General features: G+C 29.4%; 1 protein-coding gene across 1 annotated transcript; it reads left to right on the plus strand.

Moving 5' to 3' along the window:
- Positions 1-5,534: 5,534 nt before the first annotated feature.
- On the plus strand, positions 5,535-7,096 carry LOC111304051 (zinc finger protein CONSTANS-LIKE 4-like). The gene is made up of 2 exons (XM_022900569.2): positions 5,535-6,349; positions 6,451-7,096. The coding sequence occupies exons 1-2, from the start codon at positions 5,660-5,662 to the stop codon at positions 6,766-6,768; spliced, it is 1,008 nt and encodes a 335-aa protein (XP_022756304.2). The 5' UTR covers positions 5,535-5,659; the 3' UTR covers positions 6,769-7,096.
- The last annotated feature ends 15,620 nt before the right edge of the window (positions 7,097-22,716 follow it).

Below are 22,716 nucleotides of genomic sequence, written 5' to 3' on the forward strand. Positions count from 1 at the left end.
TAGTAAGTCTAAACATAGATCCAAGCCCAGAGATAAAGCAAAATACTTCTATTGTATTAAAGCAGGTTATATAAAATGATACTGTAAAATCTTGAAGCAATAGTGGAAAGATGAGAAAGGTAAGAGTTCGGATGATGGAAATATTGCAGTAGTGAATTCAAATAGTGATTCTGTTACTTTGATTTGTAAACATGGTGATTGTAATCATGTTAGTGATCTTGACATTAAGTGGATAGCTGACACATGAGTGACATATCTTTATGTTTCTAAAAGGGAGTTTTTTATAAATTACAAAGTAGGAAACTTTGGTTACACCAAGATGGGAAACAAGAGTATGTCACAGATTGTTGGGATTGGTGATATTGTTCTACAAACTAGAATGGGCTACATGTTAACTTTAAAGGATGTTAGATACATTCCAAATATGAAAATGAACTTACTTGCTAGTAACGTTCTTGATAAGAAAGGATATGAAAGTCAACAAAAAAATGGGCAATGGAAGCTTTTCAAAAGATCCATGGTAGTTGCAAGGGAAAAACTATACTGCATAATGTATAAGACATGGATATAATTGAACAGTAACCAAATAAATGCTGTTAAGGATGATGCTTTAGCAAACTTGTGGCACAAGAGGCTGGCACACATGAGTGAGAAGTGGTTACAAGTTTTGACAAGGTAGTCTCTCATTCTCTTGACCAAAGGTATGTCTCTCGATTCATATAATTATTATTTATTTGGTAAGCATCATAGAGTTTCTTTTTGTAAAAAGTTCTCAAAGAAAAGAAAATAGATTAAAATTAATTTATGCTGACGTATGTGGTCCCATTAAGGTTAAGTCCTTATGTGGTGGTAGGTATTTTATTACTTTCATTGATGATGCTCCACGTAAGACTTAGGTATATATGTTGAAAAATAAAAGCCAAGTATTACAGTATTTTTAAAAATTTCATGCCATGGTGGAAAAGATGATAGGGCTACTTTTGAAGTGTATTCAAACTGATAATGATGAGGAATACACATCCAAAGATTTTAAAGAGTACTATTCAAAGCATGAGATCAAGCATAAGATGATAGAACTTGGAACATCATAGCATAATGGGGTAACTGAAAGGATGAACCGTACCATTATGGAAAAAGGTAGATGCATATTGAGGATGATAAAATTACCAAAGACAATCTAGGGTGAAGCAGTCAACACAACTTGTTATTTGCTTAATAGATCACCATCAATTCCTTTGGGCTTTGACATTTTAGAAAGAGTGTGGACAAGAAAAGATACTTCATACTCTCACTTGAAAGTTTCGGGTGTAAAGCATTCATGTATGTGCCAAAAAAACAAAGCTCAAAGTTTGACAGTAAAGTCACACAGTGTGTGTTTATAGGATATGGTGATAAAGAATTTGACTACAGCATATAGGATCCAGTGAAGAGAAAGACAATCAAAAGCAAAGATGTGGTCTTCAATAAAAAAAAAACCATAGCAGACCTTGAGAAAAATGAAAAGACTACCCGAGTTACTGTTAAGTGTGATGTTTCAACATCGATAGGAGTTCTACAAGAAAGAGCCATAGATGGTGAAAATGAGCAAGAAACATAACTTGGGGATATGAATGAGCCAACCACAATTAATGATGAGCTAGATGCAATCAGTTTTAAGCAAATGGAGCAATCTTCTCCACCAAAGAGTGTTGAGTAAAGAGAGCTACCTTTAGTATCAGGTGGTGTAGAGTTTCAGCCTAAGAGATCTATTAAAGAGCATAGGCCATCTACTAGGTATACAAGTTCAGATTTTATTTTAGTTACCAGTGAGGGAGAGCCAAAGAGCTTCAAAGATGTGTAGGCAACTCCAGATAGAAAGCACTGGTTAAAAGTAATGAAAGAAGAGATGAAAAAAATAGTACATATGATCTTATTAAACTTTCAAAATGAAAGAGGCCATTGAAAAATAAATGGGTGTTCAAGTTAAAAAAAGATGGTGACAAGCTAGGGAGGTACAAAGCTCGATTAATACTGAAAGGTTTTTCGTAAAAATCAAACATCGATTTTGATGAGATCTCTCTTATTGTGAATATGAGTTTCATTCGAGCAGTACTAGGATTAGTAGCTAATTTGAATCTTGAGCTTAAGTAACTTGATGTCAAGACTGCATACTTGCATGATGACTGACAGGATAACATTTATATGAATTAGCCTAAGGATTTTGAAGTGAAAGAGAAAGAGCACTTAGTTTGCAAACTGAAAAAAAAAACTATATGGCTTGAAACAAGCTCTACGACAATGGTAAAAAAATTTTGATTCTTTTATGGTGAGTCACAGTTATAAAAAAATGATAGCAGATCCTTGTGTATATGTCAAAAAGTTCCTTGATGGTAACTTCATTATTCACTTATTATATGTTGATGATATGTTGATTATGAGACAAAATGCTAGTATGATTCGCAGGTTAAAAAATAATTGTCTAAGTCTTTTGACATGAAAGATTTAGGTCCAACAAAGCAGATTTTCGATATGAATATTATCCGATATAGGAGAGCTAAAAAGTTGTGGTTATCACAAAAAAAAATATGTTGAACGGGTGCTTAGTAGATTTAACATGCAACATGTTAAATCAATTAGCAGTTTACTTGAATCCATTTTCATTTGAGTAAGAAATCTTGTCCGATGACTAAGGAAGAGCAACTATCAATGTCTAGTATTCTTTCTTCTTCTGCAATCGGTTCATTGATGTATCTTATGGTTTGCATATGGCTTGACATTACTCATGCAATTGGTGTAGTGAGCAGATTTGTTTCTAATCCGAGAAAAGGTTTATTAGGAAGCAGTGAAATAGATTTTTAGATATTTAAGGGGCACTTAAAAAATGTGCTTGAGTTATGGAGTTTCACAATAAGTTCTAAAAAGGTTTACTAATACTGACATGGTAGGTGATCTTAATGGTAGAAATTCTACTTTAAGGTATTTGTTATGTCTTAGCAGTCTAAGTTATAGAAGTATATTACTTTGTCAACTACAGAGGCTGAGTATATTGCAGTAATCAAAGCAGGTAAAGAAATGTTTTGGATGAAACGTTTTCTTCTTGAATTGGGGTTGAATAAAAAAGAGTATGTGGTGTTCCATGATAGCCAGAGTGCTTTAGATTTAAGTAAGAATGTCATATACCTTGCTAGAATGAAGTACATTGATGTTAGATATCACTGGTTACGTTTGGTGATTGAAAAAAAATAGATGCTATTGAAAAAAATTCATACCAATAAGAATATAGCAGATATGTTGACTAAAACACTTCCTAGGGAGAAGCTTAAGCTCTATGGTAACTTGGCAGAAATGGGTTCCTTAGCCAAGGTAAATTCTAAATGAAACTACTATGGTGATGAATCTCCTCCTAATAGGGCTAAAGGAAGAGATTGTCAGGAAAGTGGGGTCTAGCCCCATATAGTTGGGTTTGGACCAATCAAAGAATCTTTCTTTTTACATAGAACCCTAGCTACTTAATAAAAGAAGGTGGCACGGTAAACCTAGAAAAGGAAAGGGAAAAAAAGAAGCTAGGAAAATAAAAAGAAAAGAAAGAATGGAGAGTTGATTGAATGGAAGTCGATCCGTGGTCCGATTGAGTTGAAATTTTATCAGCAAGTTTATGATTCTGAGTTCTACATTCTAACAGTGAACATCGGGTTTGAAGCTCTCTAAGAACAAATCAACGGTGTATTTGTTGAGTCACCTATTTGGTGAGTTTTTTTAATTATTTATCTAGTTTTTTATTAGTTTTAGTTTTAGCTAAAAAAAAACTTTGTATATCCATTATTTGATAATGGAGTTTTTTTTTTCTAGTGGTTTATGATTTTTTTTTCTATACTAAAAGATTTTTCACGTAAATCTTGATGTGTTTTATTTTTCATACTTTGTTGATTGTTGTCTATTATTATGAGTTTATTACGATATATTATTTTTATGTTATTATATTTATTGCTTCAATCTCATCAAAACTCGCAAAAGGTTTCATTGCCTCTGCGTGATGGTAAGCTAGGGATTAGAAATTAATGACCTCCAAACTTCAATGTGCATATCACCTTTCTCTTTTTTTTGCTTTTTTATTTCTTCCTCGTACTCATACTCGAGGGAGTTTTACTCTTCAGTTTGATTAATAAACCTTGATTTTTTGGCTTATTTAAGTAAATAATGAAATTAATTGATTGATTTGATCGAGATAATTAAGGTTAGTAGTTTTTTTTTTTTTTTCATCTCATATTTTAAGGTAATGCTTCATTTTTCTTGATGATATTTTTGGTGAAAGTAACGTAAAGCTCAGTTGGAGGGTGATTTAAAAGTGGATGAGACTTGCAACAAAGAAGCTCGAAGCTCAGTTAAGGGCATTGAAGCTACGATGCGGAGTACTGGTGATCGACGCTCAAATCAGCCAGCCAGAAGTTGAGACAAGGAAGACGAGAGCTTAAAGCATTTTTGAGAAGGGAGAGAATGAATGTACTTGCATCCTTTTTTACCTCATGTACATAATAATATATATATATATATATGTGACATGAATAGTTGATCATTGATAACCAGTGGACAAATAATATTTGACAGTTAATGAACAGCGGACAGGTGGCTTTAATGGGTAAATAAAGTGGATGCTTGACTCTGTTGATTTGAGGAATATAACGGTCAACGTGTTGACAATTTATCAATGTCCAATAATTTTATTTATTTATTATTTTATTCTAATTCTCATCTTTTTTTATTTGGTGACGAGCATAGCGCCGACCGGGTAAGAGAGAGAAACTCTACAAATGAATGATTGGATAAATTAAAATCAAAGTCTAAAGAAGTTGAAATAATTTTGATGATTCACGGGATTGCAGTCACTCATGAAAAACACAAGCAAAAATTTCCCATGAAATGGTGGGGAGAGATATGCCTATGCCATTTTTATCATGTATTGTTTGTAACATTAACATATTCATTCATTTGCATAATTCCATTTATATATCTTAATGACTTAAAAAAGAAGAGAAAATTTAAGTACGGCATTGCATATCAAGCACTCACTTAAAGTTATTTGCTGCATTTAAAAAAATGGGAAAAACAGTGGGTGTAGCATATGCAGCTCAGCCTCAGCTTTCCCAATCCAAAAAAAAAAAAAAAAAAGACGTTTTCTTTTATTGCAGTGTTCCCAGAACGCATCCTAACATTATTAATGCCCGGAGCACGTATCCTGGGACTCGAGTTTGTCAAACTGGCTGTGTACATAGCGAGAGTAAAAGGAAGATCCGTCCCTGTCCAAGTCCAACCCCCACTCGCTGTTCTTTTCTTGCACTCTCCTCCATTATTACAACCTAAAAACAAAATAAGCTCCTTTCTCGACCGGGCTCCACCCCCGCCCCATACCCTTCAATTGAAATTGACAGCTCTTTCAACCGGTAATCAAATCCTTTTATTTCGGCTAAGCCACTGCCACGTGTTCCATTTCCATTGGCCATTGCATAGATATCCCCTGGCCCACTGGATAAACTCCTTAACACGCATTCCCAACTCTCTCTTCCCGTCACGCAGGAAAAATACATAGTTAGCTACAAGCAGAGGATAGGACGAACCAAACTCGACTTACAGAGAAGAGAGAAGAGAAGAGGAGAAAATCCTTTTACCAGAGTGAGTTGTTCAAATGGCGTCCAAGTTGTGCGACTCCTGCAAATCAGCCACGGCCACTCTCTTTTGCCGGCCTGACTCTGCGTTTCTCTGCTCTAATTGTGACTCCAAAATCCACGCGGCCAACAAGCTCGCCTCGCGTCACGCTCGGGTTTGGGTGTGTGAAGTCTGCGAACAAGCGCCAGCTCATGTCACCTGCAAGGCCGATGCGGCGGCTCTATGCGTCACCTGCGACAGAGACATCCACTCCGCTAACCCTCTAGCTCGCCGACATCAGCGGGTCCCTTTGACCCCCTTCTACGATTCCGTCAACTCAGTCCCACCCGTCAAGCCCAACGGAGCCTATAACTTTTTGGACGAGCGTTACTTCTCGGACCGGGATGGAGACGCTGTCGTGAGCACGGAGGAAGCCGAGGCGGCCTCGTGGCTGCTTCCCAACCCCAACCATAAGGTTGTGGAGAGCGCGGACGTGAATACGGCTCAATACGTGTTCTCGGAGATGGATCCGTATCTGGATCTGGAGTATGGGCCTGTGGATCCGAAAATTGAAGCTCAGGAGCAGAACAGCTCTGGAACTGACGGAGTGGTCCCTGTCCAAAGAAAGGGCGTCCAAGCTCCGCTGGTTAACGATCACTGCTACGACATGGACTTCACTGGTTCCAAACCCTTCGCTTATGGCTACAACCCTCATTGTCTAAGCCACAGTGTAAGCAAAGCAGCTTTGATTTTTTTTTTTTTCAGAAAATGAAAGCCGCAGGTTCTTATATAATCAATGTATGAATTTTTAATTTTGTTATTGTTTCGCAGGTATCATCATCATCGTTGGATGTTGGGGTGGTGCCAGAGGGAAGTACGATGACGGACATATCAGACCCGTATGGAAGATGGGCAGAGTCAACGCATCAGACGCTGCAGCTTTCATCAGCGGACAGAGAAGCGAGGGTGCTGAGGTACAGAGAGAAGAGAAAGAACAGAAAATTCGAGAAGACAATCCGTTACGCCTCCAGAAAAGCTTACGCAGAGATGCGGCCCAGGATTAAAGGAAGGTTCGTGAAGCGCACTGACATCGAAGTTGAAGTGGAACGCAGTAACATGTATGGATTCGGAGCCGTTCCGTCGTTTTGAAATGAACGTCTCCGCTCTCCAACCTAATCCGCTTCTGCTGTAGTAATATTTTATGTTAACTTTTTGGAATTCTAATTTTCAAGTGTTTTAATTCACTTCGCTACTCACTGGTCAATGTTTATATATGTAATTCTCTCTTTTGTCCCGAGGGTTTATGGGAGAAGGATTTGGGTTTTTAGGTTTTTTTTTTTTTTTTTTTTTTTTTTTTCTTTGGCAGTTTATTAAATTGATGTTTCTGTTCTATATACAAGTAGGTGAAGAAGGTAATGTAATCCAACCAACGATTTGATTTTGTACATGTTTTAATGTAGCAATTAGTGTTTTTTTCCCTCTTGCTTTTATACTATGTTGTTGCATGTGGATGGTGGTGATGATGATGAAGTGAAGAGGTTGATTTTTTAGTTTTTTTTTTTAAAAGGTAATTTATAATTTTATTTCTGAAATTAATTTTTTAAAATTTTATTCTTAAAACAAGGTACTTTTAATTTCAAGTTAACATTTCATATAAAAAAATCTACAAATCAGCGTATTTAAACCCTACTCACTTTCCTTTTCTCTGTTCATTGGAACTATATATATTATGTACATCTCTTTAAAATTTTATTTTTTCTGTTGCCAAAATAATTCTTAAAAGAACTCAATTATCATTACTCACGTTTTTAAAGGTAATTATACGTGTTTCTATCTCCCACCAAATATTACGAGGTAAATGTGTACTCGTTCTCCCGATTTATAAGTTTCAATAACTATTATTGGAGATAAATATTTTATTTATGAACATAAAACTAATTAAACATTTTAAGAGATCTGTCAATAAAAGTTTTTTCCTGCTCAAATTAGTTTAAAATCTTCATTCTTAAAATAGATTACTTTTAAACTTATTTCCATAACCAAGGTATTTTAAACTAATTGCCATGTCATTTTTTATAAAGGAAACTTTTTTCTTGTATTTTTCTTTCTGAAGCTAGAAAAAAAACTCATAATCCAACTGCAACTCCAACCCGTTTCAAAGCAAAAACTTCTATTGCAACCAATCTTGATCTCTTTTCCCGAATTTGTAGAATATTCACTTGACATAGAAGCCCGAGTATGCTAGCCCATTTGAAAGATTCCTTTTCGGCTTTAAGGATACAGCAGGTATGAAAAATACATTAACAAAAAATAAGGCATTGTCAACGGAAGGTTAATTTACGTAGATAAAATATTTACAGATACAAATTTCTGTCGATAGTAAATCAATTAGTAATAGTATTCCATCGGTTAATTTACAATTTTATTGGTAGTAATCGATGCATAATTTTGTTGGTAATATAATTATTTTATCAGTAAATATTTCATTGGTAACTATGTCGATAATCTCTTAACAAATCATCAATAATCTGTCACTAATCTGTCGATAATTGTTTGATAATGCATCAATAAAAGCTGATTTCTATCAATAATCTATTGATAATTGGTTGGTAATCCATCAGTAAAGGCTGATCTTCATTGATAAATTTATTGGTAATTCATCGATAAGTTGTTGGTAATTGCTAATTTTCATATGTAAAAACAAAAATTTTGTAAGCAAAATCCACTAGTAAAATCTAAATTTCGTTGATAATTTGATTAATTCCATCGGTAATTATTTAAGAAATTTTTATATTAAAAATAAAATATGTTTTATTCTTTTAAAAGTATATTATTTGTCTATTATTTATTGTCGTAACGATTTTGGAGTTCGTTAGACGAATTTAAAAAAAAAAAAAGTCATCACCAATCTTTTTTGGTTAGATGTGATTGATTGCCTATTAAAACGTATCTTTTTAATAAAATTTTAAAATTAATTAAAACTTATTAAAAAGGTAATTTTTTTAGATCTGTGAAAATAATTTGAGATCGGGAGTCAGTTACATATAGAGAATTATTAACACCTCCACAACGCTTGTTTAAAATGATACCACTTAATTATATGTTATCCTTTAATTTTGACTAAAATAATCTTAATTTTGGTATTTGAAACTTATTTTCTTAAAAATAATTTTATTTTATTTATATTATCTTGGTTGGAAAAATAAATAAGAATCCTATTTATTAAAATTTTTTTGAAAATATTCTAATATTTTGGCAATATTAAAAAGAACTTTCTCACCTAAGAATTCTTAAAAATCACTATTCGAACTTTTAAAGAATCCCATTCTCGATGGTTTATTTTCAATATTTATATTTACATACAAATAATAAAATATAATGTCTTTGATTTAATCCAAATAAATTTCATTTCTTATTTTATTTATTAGAAAAACAAGAAATCTTTATAAAAAATTATTCTAAATGCTCCAATACATTGATGACATTTTAAATAAATTTTTTCCCTAAAGATTCTTAAAGAATCATTATCCGGATTTCTTTATGATTTCATCCTTAAAAAATTCGTTTATTTTCAGTATTGGTGTGTATGAATGAAATATAATGTATATGAATTAATTTATTACATTATTACATTATATAAAGCTTTTTTTTTAACGAGGGAAAGTAAATAAGAAATTTTTTATCAAAAATTATCCTAACTATCTCAATACTTTGGCAATAATTTAGAAAAAAAATTTCACCTAAGAATTTATTGAGAATCGCTACTCGAACTTTTTTAGAATCCTATCTTAAAAATTTTGTTTTTTATTTTTTAAAATTATTAATACTTAAAAGTTAAGCAATAACATAATTATCTATAAATAAATTTATTTCCTAAAAAAAATGCATACTTGTTTAAATATTTTATATTTTTATCTGCTTTTAAAAGAATTATTCAAATTAAAGAAAAATAAAAATCTTTGTATTGAAAAGAATTTCTAAATATTCTAATACTTTGACAATAATTTAGAAGACTTTTCTCACCTTGGGATTTCTTAAGAATTACTACTTAAATTTCTCTAGAATCCCATCATCGAAAATTTTCATTATTATTATTTTTTTAATTTTTTTACATGAAAAATAAAAATAGACACTAATAATAAATTTTTCATAAGCATTATTAACTACTTCAAGGCAAGTATGTTTTATAAAAAATATTATTGACATTAATAAAGTAAAACAATCAAATAAAAGCCCAAAATGCATGAAACCATAACCAAATAAAGTTTTGGTGTTTAAGTCCAAACTCATGTAATCATTAGACCCAGGCCTACCAATCTGGATTTAGGTTGCTGGAACAGGCCGATCAACAAGCAAGCTGAGTCCCAGATTGGATCTAGGACAAAGACAAGTCAAATTCGGTACGGGTTGATTAGTGTGACAATGGATCGAACTTGACCTAATTAACTTTTTTTTTGTTTCACTATAAAAGCTCTTTTTTTATAAAAACATTTTCCTTTTAGCTTAAAAAACAAAAAAACTCTTCATTCTTTAGAAAGCCAAACAGCCATTTCTTAAAAAATTTAGATTCTAGTAGTCTTATGTCATCATTGCGGCCATACCTCCACCACCAATCGCAGCTTGTTGATGTTGGTTCAATCCCAAAATTTGCCTATATGACCTTTTTGATCTTTTCTTTACTATTTTCGCATTGGTTCCACCAAAATCCCTAAATCTAAATCGAAAGTCACAACCTCAATGCCTTGAAATATCCCTTTTTGCCACTCAGTTTGCAATCAGTTTCTCATAAGTTTCTTTCATTTTCTTGCTTATCATTCTAACTAAAAATCTTAGCTTGAAACCTCTTGGAATCCCAAAACCCAATTGACTCGATTTCAACGTTTGTGATTTTTTGTTTGTTTATCCTACTGATAGGTTCCTCACTGAGTGAGGATTGTGGGTTTTCTTTGTTGTTTTTCTTTTATTGTTCTTTTTTTTGGTCTTTGGGTATGATTTTGGTTGTTTTGTTTTTTATTTTGGGGAAGGGCGTCTGGTAACAAGATGGCTATTAATGGTGGTTTAGGGAGTAGAGCTTGGAGTTGGGATATGCAAAGGTCCATTTTGAGGCTAATAAAGGTTGGGCAAGGTGGTGAAAGGCTTTCTGTTAAAATGTGGTGCTAGGTGTTAGAAAAGGCTATTAGTGAAGCTTGGCTTTGTGGTGGTAGATAGCTCCAACTGGGGTTTTAAGTTGCTGGGTTCAGTACGATTTGGTGATAGGCTGTGGGTTGGCCAAGTGTTGGTGCTAGGTATGGTGCATATGGATTCTGAACTAGGGCTGGTGAAGCAAGCAAGGCTAGGGTCGAGGGTTTTTTGTTAAAGGTGATTTGGGTGTTTTTTGTTGTTTAACCGTGGGTGTTTTTTGGTCTGAGGGATATGGGTGATTATAAGGGCTCTAGATGAAGGAAGTGTGGGTACAAGTTGGTGCGATTAAGGCCTTGGTTTGTGAAGGCCAGTCCCCCCCTTTTTTTTTTTTTAATGATAGTTCATATTTTTCTTTTATTTGTGAATGGCTATAAAACAATCCAATGTTGACAGAGTAATGAAGCTAGTACTAGGATTGGTGGAGTGTAGGGTAGTGGAGTAGTTTGTTGCGGCCAATGGAGTGCAAGGCAAGAACTTGTCTTCTTGTCCATTTTCATTATTTTGTTTGTTTTTCATTTCATTTAATTTTTTTATTTTGTGATTTTTCACTTTTTAATTAATTTTATTAATTCCAAATAAAAAAATAAAAATGAATTTGAAATTTAAAAATTAATTTGAGCCTAAAATTGGAGCTCGAGGCCTAAAAAATCGATTTAGGCTCTTATTAGGCCTTTAAGTCCTAGTGATTGAATTTTGACTGAGAATGAACCAAATTAAACTTTAGGATTTAAGCTTTAAATTGAACTGCATTTAAATTCATATAAAATGTTTCAAAAACAATTAATTCGAGATAAGCACGAAACACGTTAATTCAATTAAAATGCTCAAATTAATCCAAATCAAATTATTTGAATCAAACATAAAAATCAAATAAAAGCTGAATCAATTTTGACAAAATTAAATGTCTATAGCCACCTCTCTTTACAAATGACTGAAAATCAAGAATATAGCAAAGAAATAGACAACAAATTTGTTTAGATTAATAATTCAAAATTTCTCAAAAGTTTTTTTTCTTTTTTAGTTTTTCTTGATTTGATTTTTTTTCTTGATTTTTGTTTTTTTTTTTATTTTTTGATTTGATTTTTGTTGTTATTTTTTAATTTTTTGATTTTTTGATTTTTTTAATTAATTTTTAAATTAATAAATTTAACCACTTGAAAACAAAAAAACTTAACAACTTTTGAAAATAAAACAAGATATTATGCCTCAAAGTCTTAATCTCAAAATTAAAATAGACTCAACTCGAAAGACTTACGAATCCTACTCGAAAGACTTATGAATCCTACGAAAGACTTAGAGATTATGCCCAGTGGTCTTAAAGATTATGCCTAGAGGTCTTACAAATCTCAATATCTTTGAAAGCTCCTCTAATTAGAGGCCCTAAAACTTTAAAAATTTAAATTATTTTATTCAGAGGTCTTACAAATCTTAATATGTATTTAAGCTCCTCTAATCAGAGGCCTTGAAACTTAAAAAAGAAAAAAAAAACTTGTCTAAAAATTGCTCTTCATAAAAAAAGGCTTTGGAACTTTTAAAAAAATCTTATCTAAAAATTGCTCCCCATAAATAGGGGCTTTGGAACTTTAAAATTTTAAAACATTCTATTAGAGAACTTATGAATTATTCAAATATTTGTTGGGAGGTCTTGGAAATCATGTAAAGAATCTGAGGTGTTGTTGCTTAAAAGTCCTTGGAAATCATTCAAAAATTTAAGATTTTGCCCAAAAAACTTACAATTCATTTTTTGAAAATTTGTTTGTAAAGTAGGAAACATTCAAATTTTAAGATCTCTTGAACTTCGGATTATCACTGAGTAATTTTGTAAAATACTTGATCACAACATTTTTCTTAATTGGTGCCAATTTCAATGGGCTTAAAATTCGATTGTTAGTTAAACTAGACTTAAATCTTAGTGATGCCAACTAATCTAGGCTTAAGGTGCTAGTTAATCTAGGCTTAGGTGCCAACTAATCTAGGCTTGGGTGCCAGCTAATTTGGGTTTAGTTTGATATAAGTGCTAACTAAACTAAGCTTAGTTCAATCTGGGTGCAACTAAACTAGGCTTAAAGTGCCAGATAAACTGGGTTTAAAGTGCTAGCTAAATTGGGTTTAAAATCTTAACTATGCCAATTAAACTAGGCTTAAATATCATTTAGGTGCCACCTAAACTGAACTTAGGTGCCAACTAGTCTCAGCTAAGGTGCAAGCTATCTAAACTTAGGTGCCAGCTAATCTAGGCATAGTTTGATCTAGATGCTAACTAAACTAGGCTTAGTTTGATCTGGAAGGTAGCTAGGCTAGGTTTAAATCATATCTTATATTGTTTCTTATCTTTTTTTCATACATTTTTTCAACAATCCCTTCGTTTTTTACATTTTGTTTTTCTTTCAACTCTTCAAACTTTTTTTGACATTTTGGTCTCTTGTCAAACTATTTTCTCTTTTTTGTATTTCTCTTTTATCTTTTTCATGATAGACTTACTTTTCTCTTTTTGCCCTTTTTTTTTTTTGCTATTTTTCCTTTTTTCTCTTTTTTTTTGTTTTTCTCTTTTTTTTTCAAACTTTTTCCTTCCATTCTTTCTTAGTAGACTCCTCTTTTCTTATCTTTCGAATTGGGAGATTATTTTCTTTTTTGATTATTTTCTTTGACAGACATTCCTTTCTCTTTTTTACTTTTTAAATTCTTTTCTTAAAAACTTCTTACTTTTTCTTCTTTTTTTTAACTACTTAAAATGTTTCTATTTTTTTTTTTTAATATTTACAAAGTTGATAAATACAATTATGATATAAATGTCTATTTCCCTCAAATGATGTGAATGCGAACGCTGGATGCAAATACAAGTGACTTCTTCTATAATGCAAATGCCAATGTTCCTTTTATGTAAATGCCCCTACAAATATCTTTTCTATGATACAGATGTAATGATGCAAATGCAAATGTCTTTCTTATGATGCAAAGACGAATGCCTTGGTTATGATATAGATGATGTAAATGTGAATGCCATTATCATAATATAGATCCAAGTGATACAAGTGCGAATGTCTTTTTCATAATGTAAATGCAAATACAAATGTCTTTCTCATGATGCACATGTAAATGATGCAAATGCGATTTTTTTGTTTTTTATTTTTTTTGTTTTTGTAATATGTAGGTCAAATATCTTTCTCATGATATAAATGTAAATGTGAATGCAAATGATACAAATGTGAAAGCTCTTTTTTTTTTTTAAAGATCTCTGTTCAAATTTTTAATATTTACTTTTCACTAAACATGATCTCAATATTCTATACAAAATGCTCAAATAATCTCTGAACTTTTCAAAAGTGATCACAAAATTACCCTACATAAAATATCTTTGTAATCAATGAGAAAAGTTAATTAAAAACTTATGACTTTTCGAATCTCTTGAAAATTAATGATTATTATTTGAAATGCTTATGGATGGGGTTAATCAACAATTCAATTCTTTTCACTAGTAGGCATATCTCAAAAAAAGCTCGACGAGGGTTGCAAGGATTTCTCTTGAGCTCACATAGGAGATCATTTCTAAAACACTTTTCTTTTATTGAAAATCAAGCATAGCTTAACGTGATACTTCAATGCATGTCAAAACTAGCCATTATATTTTGAAAAAGATTTGGAAAGATAAAAATGATAGGTTTTTTATTTTCACTGTTTGATGAAATGAAAAGTCTTTAATGGATACTAATTTTTTAGAAAGTTTTGCATTGAAACTTTCTATTCTGGATAGAATCTTAAAACTTTTAAAATTCTTTTGGGACCTTAAGAGTGGCTCTAGCTCTAAATTGTCCTCTTTGGATTTTCACCTTAGAGCTATATTTTCTAACAATGAGAAACTTGGTAAAATCTTGCTAAATACTAATAGGCAGATTCAAATTTTCAAGGATATAGCTCTTCAATTCAAGTGTTAATGTTTGATCAAAATGGACTTTTCAATGTATGTAATATAGGCCAAGGTTCAGGGTTATAAAAAAATGGATAAATAAGCTCAAAATATGTTATTTAGGATAATTAGTCCAAAGATCTTACGGAGCATTCTCTAGATGAAAAGTCATGTGTCTTTCTTTCTTTGCTCTTTCTTTTTTAGAAATATTTGACTTCAATTTTTTACTTTCTAAATTTTATCTTTTTTTTTACTTGAGATTCTAATTGAAACTTTATTCATTTTTTACCTCGGGCTCTTATCTCTAAGGTGCATACCTTCATATATTTGCTTTTTTTTTTTTTGAAATATTTGATTTCAACTTTAACGTTGTACTTTCTTAAATTCTATTTTCTTTTTTACTTGGAATTATAATTAAAGCTTTATTCATTTTTTGCCTTGGACTTTTATCTCTGAGGTGCATGTCTTTCTTTTTTTGACTTTAACTTTAGCATTTTACTTTTTTGAATTCTATTTTCTTTTTACTTGAAATTCTAACTAAAATTTTATTTACTTTTTGCCTCGAACTCTCAATTCTGAGGTGCATGTCTCTATTTTTTTAACTTCAACTTTAGCATTCTACTTTCTTAAATTGTATTCTTTTTTACTTAGAATTCTAACTAAAACTTTATTCACTTTTTACCCTGGACTCTTTTCTCTAAAGTGCATGTCTTTTTTTCTTTGACTTCAACTTTAGCATTCTACTTTCTTGAATTCTATCTTATTCTTTACTTGAAATTCTGGCTGAAACTTTATTCATTTTTTACCCTTGATTTCCATCTTCGAGATGCATATTAAATGCTCTCAATATCAAATACTTTTCTTCAAGTTAGGCTCTATTACTCATGATACTTAAAGATGTCCTTATTTTGCCTCTAATATAAAAAATGATCCTTGGCCGAGGTTTATTTTAAAACAAAAAATTTAACAGGCTCAAATGGGTAGTAAATAAATAATTTTTCTAAATGCGAAGCATAAAAAGGGATTGTCATTCATCATTTTAAACATGATCACTTAGATTAAAAAGTAAATTATTAAAGAATAAAAAAAAAGTAAAAGGCTTCTTTTTTTTCTTTTTTTTTTTTGTTATAACTGTCAATTACTTTTGCATGACTGATGCCTCCTCTTATTTTTCATTTCCTATGATGATGAAAATAAAGTTTTATGAGATGTTCCTAATTTGATCACACAGTTCAAAAAAACTCATTTTGGTTTCAAATTTTTGGCCTTTTTTGGTAAAATTAGGGTAAAAGGTATTACGTCATGAAATAAATTGTCTTAGGCAAAAAAATATTTTGCTTCTTTTAGTCAACATGCCTCAAGACATGAAACAATGGTTGATTGACAGAGAAAGTTTAGGTTTTTTTTTGTGTCTATGGTTATCAAAAGAGTTTGGATGATTCAATAATATCGATAAAATTTTAACACACATTAAATTACCAATTAAAAATTTTAAAGAGTATCTTGTCTGATTTTTAAAATTCATAATGAATTTTAAAAATTGACCTCTTTTGTTCATTACCCAAGAAAATATCATTATCTCAATATTATCAAATTATAACAAGGTTCACAAGTTGAAATTCATACTCCTTAAAGGATTATGACTAGTGAGTGAAATTATTCAAGAGGATTGAAATACATGAGTGATCAAAAAAAGGTGTGAATGTATTGGAGAAGTTTTATTTTTTAATAGTAATCACCAATTGCTTCATGATTCTTGCTATTTAAAAAATGCATATTTTCCTTTGAAAAGGTTTATTTTTTAAAAAATAATAATTTTGATGATCTTGAAAACCACTTATATAGGACTTTATTCTCAAAATAACTGTGAATCAATTTTTTTGAATTTATATCACACAAGAGTTAGAAAATAATATTTACAAATCAACAAAAATCCAAAAATTAAAAGCTATTCTTTTTTTTTAAGTCATTTCTCTTTTTATGACTTGTAAGTGTTTATTCAAATTCAACAAAATTTTCATTTTTTAATTTTTTTTTAAAAAAAACTTAAAATTTTAAAACTGAAAAGGAATTAAAAATTTCCAATGTCAACAAATTTATGAAACAATATGATGTACCATATCCATTCATTCAATGCAAACATTCAAGCCTAATTCAAATTTCACATTCTTAATAGTGCTCTCAAAATGTTATACAAGCTTAAAAAAAGTCCTTGGCATTTCAACTTTAGAATCTTAACCATTAATTCCACCACTATCAATTATCAAAGCCGCCAACTAGCTCTTTAAACTTTGCAAGATTGGCATTGATCAAAGACTAAACTATATCCTTGAAGTGAATGTAATTTTTTATAGAATGTCTTTTGACCCCATCATGGTATTCACATTTAGGATTAGGATCATACCTTTTCAGGTAATGAGGCTTTCTAGGTTTTGCAGGGATAAGGGAAATCATATGACTATTGGCAAGCAACAAGAAAAGCTTCATGTAGGATATTGGAAGCAAATTATGTGTTTTGACTCTTTTTCTTTTGTGGCTCTGTGGATGACCTATGTTGATCTTTCGTTTTATGAATACCTATGGTGAAGGATTTGGGAAAGGGACATTTGAACATAAAAATGAAACAGTTAAGGAAAGTTATTGGCCTAAGGTGTCAAATTGCAAAAAGGTTAGGGCAGTTGTGGTGACCAATTACCATCCACCAGATCTTCATGTGTCATGTTAAAGTTTTTCTCATTTTGACCTTCAATGGTTATTTCTTGAGCATGTTCACAAAAAATAACTTCGTTCATTTCATTATGAATCTTTGCACTAGCATTTATAATTTTTTTCCTTTTTTTATCCTATCCTCAATTCTACCCACAATAATTGTAAATTTATAAATTCTGAAGAGGCATTACCGATCAACCTATCATAATAGGGAGAAAGAAGAGTATACATAAATAGGAAATTCAACTTCCTATTAGTAAGGGGTGGTCGTACTTACAATGTGACATCTTTCTAGATATATTTTAGAGTTTCTTACTGCATTTAATCTAATTATATTAATTACATATTTTGGGAAAAGAGAACCACAATTTATGACTTTTAGGAGTGGATCAAATACTAGTCAAATTGATTTTTTTTTTACAAGAAAAGATGATAGAAGTAGATGTAAGGATTGCAAGGTTATACCGAGTGAGAATGTGACAACACAACATGTTAACTTTTAAGGATAGACTAGTAAAAAAGGTTGAATGAAAGCCTAATGAGGATGTAAAAGTAATGTGAAAAAAAAATTTTCTACTCAAATGCAAAAGGTTGTTAAAAAGATATTTAATGAATCTAGAGCTTGTGCACCATTAGGAAAAAAAACCTTAGTAGTGGAATAAGGATGTGAAAGTTATAATTAAAGTTAAACAAGAGTGCTATAAGAATTTAAGGTGCAATGGGGACGAAACAAGTAATTTGAAGTATAAGATAGCAAAATATGAAGCTAAAAAGGCTATTAGAGATTCAAAAATTAGGATCCATGAGAAATTATATAGAAAACTAGAGATAAGAGATGGAAAAAATTGTTTAAAATTGTTAAGATGAGAGATAAGAAGAATAGGGTTCTTAATGGCGTAAGATGTATCAAAGGCAGTGTAGAAAGAGTTTTAGTCAAAGATGAGGAGATTAAGAAGTGATTGAGAGATTATTTTGATAATCTCTTTAATGGTAATTTTAAGCATGATAAAAGTGAGCTTAACATACCTTTTAAAAATATAAATCACATGTTTAAACGTAATATTAAAAAGTATGAGATTAAAGATGTTTTGAGAATGATGAAAGCAAAGAAAGCTATAGGACCAAATGGAATCTCAATTGAAGTTTAAAAATACTTGGGTAAAATAGGGATAGAATAGTTGACAAATCTTTTCAACAAAACTTTATGTACTTGAAAGATGCTAGAAGAATAGGGAAAGAATACTCTAGTACCTTTATACAAGAATAAAGGTGATATACAAAATTGTTCAAACTATTGAAGAATAAAGCTTATAAGTCATACTATGAAACTTTGAAAGAGAGTAATTGAATATAGGTTGCAATATGAGGTCATTATTTTTGAAAATCAATTTGGGTTTATACTAAGAGTCTCCACAATAGAGCCAATTCACCTATTGCGGCTTTTGTTGGAAGGTTTTCGGGTGAAAAAAAAAATCTACATATGATATTTATCAACTTGGAAGAAACATACGATAGTGTTCTCCGGGAGTTCCTTTGGTAGGCCTTAATGAAGAAAGAAAATGTATGAAAGAGTTGTAACAAATGTAAAGACATTTTAGGGCTTGATTGATAGCTTTCCCATTGCCTTAGGATTGCATCAAGACTAAGCACTAAGTCTATTTCTTTTTACATTAGTTATGAACGAGCTCATTAGATATATCCAAAACAAAATGCCATGGTGTGTATTATTTATCGATGATATAGTCGTAGTTGCTGAAAACTAATGATCTTAATGCAAAATTTATGGAGGTGTTTATTAGAGTCTCGATGTTTTAAATTGAGTAAATCTAAAACTGAATATATGGAATATAAATTTAGTAATCATAGGGAAATGAGTGCTAATATGATTAAGTTAGATGGTGAGGTAGTATATGTTCGATATTTGAGATCAATTATTCAAAATAATGCTAAAATAAAAAGGGATATGAATCATAGGATTCAAATAAAATGAGTGAGGTAGCGTAGTACGTCGGCTGTGTTGTGTGTTCACAACATGCCTTTTAAAATTAAAGGCAAAGTTGTATAAAACAAATATAAAGCCTACATTGTTATATAGGACTAAATGTTATACTGTTAAGAAATAACATAAAAAGAAAATGAGCATAATTGAGTAAAGATGCTTAGATGGATATGTGGTAAGACTAGAAGAGATGAAATCATAAATGAAAAAATTCAAAAAAAATTATGGGTAGTACAAATTGAGGAAAAGATTATAAAGAGCCATTTGAAATAGTTTGGACATGTGAAACGTAGGCCAATCTATACACTAGTTGGGAGAAATAAATTTTTGAATTTGGTAGAAAACAAAACTTTATAGTTAGACTATTAAAGATGTGGATGCAAGTAAGAAGAAATTATATGAGGGTTAAAGAAGTAGATGAAAATATGATTTTTTTTTTTTTTTATATAAATGAATGGCACAAGAAGATTCAAAACTACAAACTAACATGGTTCATTTTTTCTTACCTTTTATATAACCGACCCTAAGATATATGACTTACTTTGTTATTATTGTTGTAATGTCAAACAATAAAAAAAAATTAGGTTTTTCAATCTAAAAGTTTGATTTGCAACATAAGTAAAAACTCCTAAAAAGTATTTTTGTAATTCAACCATAATTTTTTCAGTAAATGGATTTTATTATCTTCATATCTCTAAAATTTATTATTTTATACATATATTTTTTAATATTTCAATTTACCATAACACTTTTTACATTGCAATATTAAACACTTAAAATTCGTAGATCATATTTTTTTTCATTACATTTTTAAACACATTTTCCAACCAATTTTTCTTTATTGCAAACAATAATGCTAACTAGGTTTTCAACTCATTTCTTTCATGGAAATTAACTTTCAAAAAGTAATTTTTGTATTTTTAATGTTTGTTTGATAAAAAATTAATTGGTCAACAAAAAATGACTTGCTGATTAATAAAAAATGAATTTTTTTAATTATCTTTTTTTTTAAAGACAATTTCTAGAAAAGAGTTATTAAACTATTTACTAAGCTCGTGAGAATAGTTCACCCAAGTTAAACCTTGGAAACAGTTTTTAAAGTTTGAATAATTTTATCCGATCCAAAATATTATTATATTAATAAAAATATTTTATTTAATTTTAATTAAAATATGAAAATTAAAAGTCTTTGAATATTTAAATTTTAAATATTTTTATAATTCTACTAAAATAGGACCTTAAGCATGATTTTTCAAGTTTTAATTTAATTTGACTCCATACAAAATTTTATTATATTAATAAAATATTTTTTATTTGATTTTAGTTAAATTAAAAATATTAATATATTAATATAATAAAAATCTTTTAATATTTTAATTTTAAACATTTCTATTTTGTATATTATTAACAATAAATATTTTTAATATTTCAATAATAAATAGTTTTATATTATTATAATAATAAATAACAAATGTTAATATAGTGAATAATATTTTTATTATGTTAATAATCAATATTATTATTTTCCTAATATGAATATTTTTTTTATCATTTCTTAATATTTTTCAATTTAAAATATATATTTTATTTTATTGACCAATATATCTATATTACTATTTTAATCATAAATATAATTAAATAATACTTTTGTTGATTTAATAATAGCCACTTTGGATGTGTTTGGTACACAAGATTATAATATGATAGGATAAAATGATATTATGAATATGATTAGATTAAATAATGTCATTCTATCTTGTGTTTGATATGTATACAGATTAGAATAAAATAATTTATTTATTGATTAAAATGATCATTCATTAAAGTTTATACAATTTAAATTACTGATGTAACTTTTAAAAGTATAATAAAACATATAAGTTTAATTCCATAAATTAAGAAAAATCCTTTCCACTTTTGGATGATTGAATTATCCTATATAAAAATGATGATTAATTCTTTTTTTAATTTTATCATTTTATTTAGATACAAACCAAACATAATATAAGATAATTATCATCATATTTTATCGATCATTCTATACACTAAACATAACCTTTCAATATAAAATAAAACTATTTTAATGTTATAAATATTTTCATATTTTGATAATAAATATTATTATTTTAATAGTATTATATTGACAAAAATAATATTTTAAGAATCATATACTATTTTAAATATTTAAAATATTAATATAAATAATAAATTGTTTTGTTTTTAAGTGTTTAATATTACTATGATAAATTAATATTAAAGTTTATATTCAGTATTTAATTTTCACTAAAATATCAAACAGTTTTTTTAATTCAAACTCAGTACTTATCAAATTTAAACTTTAACATTAAAAGTTCAATACTTAATTTTTGAACACTTAATTTTTTAATTTATCAAATAGGACCTTAGTCGAAATTTAAACACTTTCTACATCGATTAGACTCAGAGAGAAGTTAGAGAATTTAGATTCCGCTGGATGATGGCGCCATGATTGGTGGCCCATTGATGATTTAATTAGTATTTTATCTTTTTATGGTTTTTTTTCCTCAATGTTATGTTTTTATAGATTGGATGGTAAAAAAAAGAAAAAGAAAATTTTTTTGATATGTTGATAGTGAAATTTTTTAATTCTATAAGTGAAGTTAAAATTATAACATATGATCCTTAGAATATATTTAAAAAATAAAAAAATAAATATAAAAAAAAATAAAATATGTGTCATTATCTTAATTTTGATTATGAAATTAAAAAACTTTATAGTCGGTGTATCAAATAATTTAAAAAAAAAAAACTAATTTCACGGTTTATACCATTTTTAGATTTTATTATTAAAATAAAACATTTTTAATTAATTTTTTTTATTTTAATCTATCCAAAAGATATATAACCCTTGCTAATATGAATGGTGAAATCTAAAAATTTTACAAAGGATGAATTCGAAAATAAAAAAATAATTTTAGTTTAGTTGTAAACTATTGATTTTCTTAAAATAACAAAAAAAAAAAAAAAACGTAAGCACTTATAATGTATACGATTTATATATTTATAATCTATAATCTATATCTATAAATCTATAAATAATATAAAAGCAATCTACCTATTGAAACAGTAAAATATATTAAACTGATGCTTCACTAAAATGACACGTCGATAATCAATAATATAACATATTATTTACATATCCTCACTCGTTAAAATGGGAGATTTTGGAAATTGATTCTTTAATGATTTAATGCAGAGATTTTGAAGAATTCCAATCAATTTTTTTTTTGGTTTTGGTTGGATAAAAATGATGTATTTTAACTTA

This window comes from Durio zibethinus, chromosome 13 (assembly GCF_047325235.1).
Source record: "Durio zibethinus cultivar Kanyao isolate XHJ-2024 chromosome 13, ASM4732523v1, whole genome shotgun sequence".
In the NCBI taxonomy this organism is placed as follows: domain Eukaryota; kingdom Viridiplantae; phylum Streptophyta; class Magnoliopsida; order Malvales; family Malvaceae; genus Durio; species Durio zibethinus.